Here is a 6726-nt window from a genome sequence, read left to right as displayed (position 1 = left end):
ACAAAAAGGAGATCAGCGGTTGATGGTGATAATCAGTTTATATACCGAAACAAAGAAAAAAGCAATCCAGGGCACGAGTCTACAATTCTTGTAGACCTTGGCACAATTACATCATGAAGTCTCAAGTCTAGAATTCAAAAGATAACCATGCATTTTGATCTTTTCTCATTCCCCTCAAATGTCCGAAACATGAAACCTTACATTTTCAATGGGACATGTGATGGTCGTCAACGGACTGATAGTACGCAAATAACCGCTAACACAAGATTCAACAATGATGAAATATCACACTAGCAACAGAGAGTCCCTGGAACGGGAAAAGCATAGCACAAGGAGAATCACTGGAACGGGAAGAGCATCTCATTTGGTAACAAAAGGACGATAGAACAAATCAAACCCGATAATATAAACTTGACATAGCAAGTTTTAAACAATCACAATACGAAATAAGACTTACATGCCATAAGTCCAAATACCTTTCCCATTTCCAACCACACTTCCTCTCTCGTTACACAACCCATCCGACTCAAAACAAAAACAAGAAGCATCCAAACCTTAAAATAGGGATCATATCAAACTGATTAGGCATGGTCCAAGTCGTCCTCTTCCTCCTCCCCATACTCTTCTTCATCAGCAGTAGCATCCTGGTATTGCTGGTACTCGGACACGAGGTCATTCATGTTGCTCTCGGCCTCTGTGAACTCCATCTCATCCATACCTTCACCAGTGTACCAATGCAAGAAAGCCTTTCTCCTGAACATAGCTGTAAACTGCTCGCTCACCCTTCTGAACATCTCTTGGATGGAAGTTGAGTTACCGATGAAAGTCGAGGACATGCTTAAACCACGCGGGGGAATGTCACAAACACTTGATTTTACGTTGTTAGGGATCCACTCAACAAAGTAGGATGAGTTCTTGTTCTGGACATTGATCATTTGTTCGTCGACTTCTTTGGTGCTCATCTTACCTCTGAACATGGCTGAGGCGGTGAGATACCGTCCATGGCGTGGGTCTGCAGCGCACATCATGTTCTTGGCATCCCACATTTGCTGGGTGAGCTCAGGAACGGTCAGGGCACGGTACTGCTGGGAACCACGTGAGGTCAATGGGGCAAAACCAACCATGAAGAAGTGAAGACGAGGGAAGGGGATCAAGTTAACAGCAAGCTTGCGAAGGTCAGAGTTGAGTTGACCTGGGAACCGGAGGCAGCAAGTGACACCACTCATCGTGGCTGAGATCAGATGGTTCAAGTCACCAACTGCAAAAACAAAAGAATTAATAATCGTAACCGACAAAGTTTCAATCAATGAATTGGATCATACTGACAGAGTGACAGGCATGACAGCACTATAATAGAGAAAACTGCTGATAACAGAAAGCACTATTATGAGCTGACGAAGAACTACTGTATTCATGGTTTTCGCAATACAGGGAGGCATAATTACCCCATGTCCACAAAACATACAATGCTTAAACCAAATGACCCAACTATACATACAAAGTCAAGATAAGGTTACTTCCAATGCAATTTCTATTTGTTGGCAACATGAAGAATAAATTCAGAGCAATTTCGAAGATTCATAAACGGTAACTTAGCTAGTATATCAAATATATCATTATACAAGTAAATGGATCATAGAAAAGGATACTCACAGCTAGGGGTAGTAAGCTTGAGAGTCCTGAAGCAAATATCATACAAGGCCTCATTGTCAAGCACCATGCACTCATCAGCATTCTCAACAAGCTGGTGAATAGAGAGGGTAGCATTGTATGGCTCAACCACGGTATCAGAGACCTTGGGCGATGGGAAGACAGAGAAAGTGAGCATCATCCTATCAGGATACTCCTCCCTAATCTTCGAGATCAACAAAGTTCCCATACCGGATCCTGTCCCTCCACCCAAAGAGTGGCACACTTGGAATCCTAGATGAAAAGAAAATTGGAACTTATTATCAGTAAAAAATATAAAACCTGCTTTTGTCACAAAACTCCTAAACCATGTTGAGTTGACGATGATTAGCAGTTAACTACAGAAATGCAACAAGTAAAAACCCAAAACTCCATCGATTACAAATTTATTGTCCCCATTAGGCTATATTTAACCGGTATCAACTTTCATGCACACTTTTCCAAGTATAAGTGGAGTTACTATTGAAGTACTCATGTTTGCTTTATCAATGCAACTACAATCATATTATCGATTTTAATAAACTGGAAGTATTGTATATTGAAAGAAAATACGTATTCAAAATCAACATTGTTGACCACCAAAGTCATATATACTCATATGAGGACGATAAATTTGGGCCACAGTTAACGTCTTGACCCAAATTTATTTTGCCATGTGTGTAGTAAATGTGCCAGAGATAAACTCTCCGCAGAGCCGTATGTCTAACCAGTGCAGATATGATCATCGCAATTTGCAATGAAGGGAGTATCTCAATGCATCGCTTACCATTGAACAAACAATTTTTTTTATCAATTCATATACTAATACTACTGAAACAATGTGAATCGCTGAATTCTATACCTTGTAGACAGTCGCAATTCTCGGCTTCTTTCCTAACAACATCAAGAACTGAGTCAATAAGCTCAGCACCCTCGGTGTAGTGTCCCTTAGCCCAATTGTTACCAGCACCCGACTGGCCAAAGACAAAGTTGTCAGGACGGAAGATCTGACCATAAGGACCGGTCCTCACAGCATCCATGGTACCAGGCTCAAGATCCATCAACACGGCACGAGGAACAAATCTCCCGCAAGAAGCCTCGTTGTAATAGACATTAACGCGCTCCAATTGTAAGTCAGATGTACCAACATACTTACCAGTTGTGTCAATGCCATGTTCATCACACACAACCTCCCAGAATTTTGACCCAATCTGGTTTCCACATTGACCACCCTGAATGTGGAGGATTTCTCTCATTTTCCTGAATTCAAAAACATGAATTAATGACATTTGACAATGTTCTAAAATCTTCTAAGAAATGCAAAGCAATCCACAAACATACACTCTACAAAGCATATGACAATTCATTGAAAGTCTACTTCACCAAATATAAGAAGAGAATTCACAATAAAACCAAAACAAATTGACACGTAAACTAGAGAAAAAGATCTCTAGGTTACTATTATAGCTAAGTTGAACATCAAAATTAAAAAAAATTGATGAACTTAAACTGCAAACGATAATAAATGTATCAATGTTGCAGCGCAATCATTTGTCACAAAAACACCAGATCTGAACTGTAACCGCAACATAGAAGCAATATCTACTGATATGAAGCAAACTCAACACAGGATCAACTCACAAGACATGTTACATTTTGCCACAAATAACCAATTTAAACAATATGGTACATTTAGTGAAATCATTACACAAATCATCACAGTTGAGATCCCGATCTAAATATTACACTTAACGAGAAGCAATTATCAGCCGCTTGAAATTATATTAAACACAACATCTTACATAAACAATCCAGTTTAGCTACAGATATTAAATGAGATGACTAAACAACCACTGATTTTCACAGAAAATGATCATAAAATCAGTGAGCACTGAGCAGCATTCAACATTACAAAATTCACAACAAAAATCAAAAGAAATCAAATCAAGCCGATCTAACATCCACAATACAGCTCAACGACAAAAATTGAAGTAGACGACTAACGACAGCTTATTTTCTGTAAAACAGAGGGTCAAAACAACCAGCCCAAGGCCAATGATCATACATTCAGTGAACGACATTCAGCATCGGAAATTTTACAGTAATCGGAAACCGAAAGATATAAAATCGAACACAAGGTCTACCATAACATTTCAGATCAACCGCAAAAACTAAACTAGACGACTAATGATTGCTGATTTCACTTCATAAATGATCAAAAATCAGTTAAAAACATTCAAACATCACAAAATTAAAAATTACAATAATTCGAAAATCAAATGAAATCAAACACAAGATCTTTACATAAACAATTCAATTCAACGAACGAATATTAAACTAGATAATAGGTCTTGGTATAGACGGGTGGGGCGAATAGACGGGTAAAGACCTCTAATAAAATGGGTAGGGGGGACAAGGTGGGGCACCCCCCATGTGCTTCCCACTTTATGGCAAATGGATATTTTGTGAGAGAAAATGGTATCCGTCTATACGTATAGACGGATAGTGTCCGTCTATAATGAGAATTTGTGTAAACTAGACGACTAATATATAACTATTGATTTCACTTTATAAATGATCATAAATTAAGTCAACAACATTCAACGTCACAACATCAATCGAGCACAAGATCTACATTAACAATTCAATTAGCATAAAAAATTCAACTAGACGAGTAGACGACTAATAATTGCAAACTTCACTTTTAAAATGATCACAAAATCAGCGAACAACATTTCAACTATTAAACATAAAAAATCCACAGTAATCTCAAAATTCTAAATAAATCAAATAGAGCACAAGATCTACCACAAGCAATTCGATTAGCGACAAAATCTGAACTAAAAGCGACTAACTACTGCTGATTTCACTTTAAAAATGATCATAAAATCAGTGATTCAATGAACAATACTCAACATCGCAAAATTCACATGAAAATCACAATAAATCAAATCGAACACAAAATCGAACATAAACAATTCAGTTTGCGATGACGAAGTGAATTAATCAATGATCATAAAATCAGCGAACAACATTCAACATCACAAAATTCACGATAATTCAAAAACATCGCAATTGAACTAAACGACTAAAAACTGCCAATTTTCCCGGAAAATGATCACACAATCAGCAAACAACATTCAACATTTCAACATCACAATAATTCGAAAATTCGAAAAACGTAATGATTCAAAATTCGAAAAATGTAATAATTCAATAGTAAAAAAAATGCAATAATTAAAATTCGAAAAAATAAAGAACTTAAAAGAATTATTACCGAAGTTGAGCGAAGAGATCGACGAAGACAACAAAGTAAGGCGGGAGAGTGAAGTGAGAGAAAGTGAGAAAGGCGAAAGTGATGAAAATAAGAAAATCAATGATTTATTTATATAATAATGAAATTTATTATATGTGGGAGGTTATGTGATCGGACGGCTGATATTTTTTCCCTCCTATTTGTTGATCGAGTGTTTCCGACCGTTGGATGGAGAAAATGAACGGTTATGATTGTGTTTAGGTGAAGAGTGATTTTCTGTTTGATTTTTTAAATATTTTTTAGAGGACGTTTTTGCCCTTGGGTGATTGGAGCTTGTTGAGTAGGTGTTAGGGTATATTGGTCAATGTAATGGAGGGTTTGATGATAATGATTTTGGAGCGTTTTTGGATGCACTCCCCTGTTGAGTTGATTTTTTTTTTTGGATATTCTCTCGTGTACCCCTGAATTTTTTCGTTTTCTATTGTGTACCCCTCGTTTTTCATAAAAAATCTTTGACCGACAATAATTTCCTGTTACGAGTTCAGGAAATGGTAATTTTTTTTTTCAAACCAATTATCTCGTCAAGGCCTTCAATTTGAAAAAAAAATTCACCGCTTTTTGAACTCGTAGCCGGTAGTTATGGTTGGTCAAACATTATTTAACGAATAAACTTTGACCAACCATAATTCCCGACTATGAGTTGAAACGTCGGTGAATTTTTTTTCACACGGAAGACCTCTTAAAGACGGTCAATTTGAAAAAAAAAATTATCGTATTCTGAACTTGTAACCAAGAGTTATTGACGGTCAATGTTTTTTTGCATGAAAAGAGGGGTATATCATAGAAAATGAAAAAGTTGAGGGATACACGAGAGAATATCCCTTTTTTTTTTTAAAGGTGGTAATTTGACGTTGACGGGATTTAAATTTAGATTTCGAGTACACCAAAAATCAAAATTTGGGAAATACGGTCTTTTAATAAATTATTTAGAGATCAGGCTTTCGTACCTTTTTATTTATATTTCGTGACCCTTTTGTGATTGATTGTGACATAATAATTTCATACTTATTTACATAATAAATGTACCCCTTTTATCCATAATCATGATATGTACCTATTTTTTTTACCTTTAGTATCATTTTTTCTTAAAATTGTAAAATGATTTCTATATAAACTTATTGAGAGACCGTCTCTTAGGAGACCTACTCTTTCGAGTATTGAAAAGTATTTTACCATATCAGCTAGGTAAATACTACCCTTATCAATTAGTCTAGACTATACAACCACACTTATCAATCACTTAATCCTATCTACTAAAAGAATAGATGAACTCACAAATTTTTCCTCTAAAAACCGTCTTTGTAAATAAGGAAACTATTGATATTTTAATTATATTTACTAAATAAGAGAATTAATAATCATAATGTATTTCATTATATAATTTTTTTCATTAAAATTAATCTTTTCATCAAATTATATAATTTTCACTAAACACAAAACTCTAATATTTTGATTAAAAGTATAAATAATATAAAATTATAAACTATTAAATCATTTATTGATTTTAATATTTAAGAATGACTTGACTCATACTATACTATGTATAAATAAAATTATAAATCGTTTTGATTACTTTCATAAAAAAAATTGAGAGAATTTATAAATTGGTATCATTAGCTTTGTGGTATAAAATATATTTTTTAAAAAAATTTCAGTACATTACTCAATTTTCTTGAATTAATTTTCAGCTTTAATTTTCTTTTTCTCGAAATAAAATACAATAACGAGAAAAATAAACAATT

General features: G+C 35.1%; 1 protein-coding gene across 1 annotated transcript; it reads right to left on the bottom strand.

The window, feature by feature from the left end:
- Positions 1-382: 382 nt before the first annotated feature.
- On the bottom strand, positions 383-5043 carry LOC141657267 (tubulin beta-6 chain). The gene is made up of 4 exons (XM_074464431.1): positions 4946-5043; positions 2531-2928; positions 1654-1923; positions 383-1258 (listed from the first exon to the last, which is right to left on the bottom strand). Exons 2-4 carry the CDS (start codon positions 2922-2924, stop codon positions 582-584), a joined length of 1341 nt encoding a protein of 446 aa, XP_074320532.1. The 5' UTR covers positions 2925-2928; positions 4946-5043; the 3' UTR covers positions 383-581.
- Between the last annotated feature and the right edge of the window lie 1683 nt (positions 5044-6726).

This window comes from Silene latifolia, chromosome 5, assembly GCF_048544455.1.
Source record: "Silene latifolia isolate original U9 population chromosome 5, ASM4854445v1, whole genome shotgun sequence".
Lineage (NCBI taxonomy): Eukaryota > Viridiplantae > Streptophyta > Magnoliopsida > Caryophyllales > Caryophyllaceae > Silene > Silene latifolia.
Note: the sequence above shows the minus strand (reverse complement) of the source record. Positions and strands in the feature narration are given on the sequence as shown.

Bases quoted from the DNA above. Each gene is read 5' to 3' on its own strand.
- LOC141657267 (XM_074464431.1), bottom strand. From the start codon at position 2,924: ATGAGAGAAATCCTCCACATTCAGGGTGGTCAATGTGGAAACCAGATT. The intron at 1,924-2,530 runs GTATAGAATTCA...CTTTTCATCTAG, and splicing joins GAATTGCGACTGTCTACAAG to GATTCCAAGTGTGCCACTCT. The intron at 1,259-1,653 runs GTGAGTATCCTT...TTGTTTTTGCAG, and splicing joins CAAGCTTACTACCCCTAGCT to TTGGTGACTTGAACCATCTG.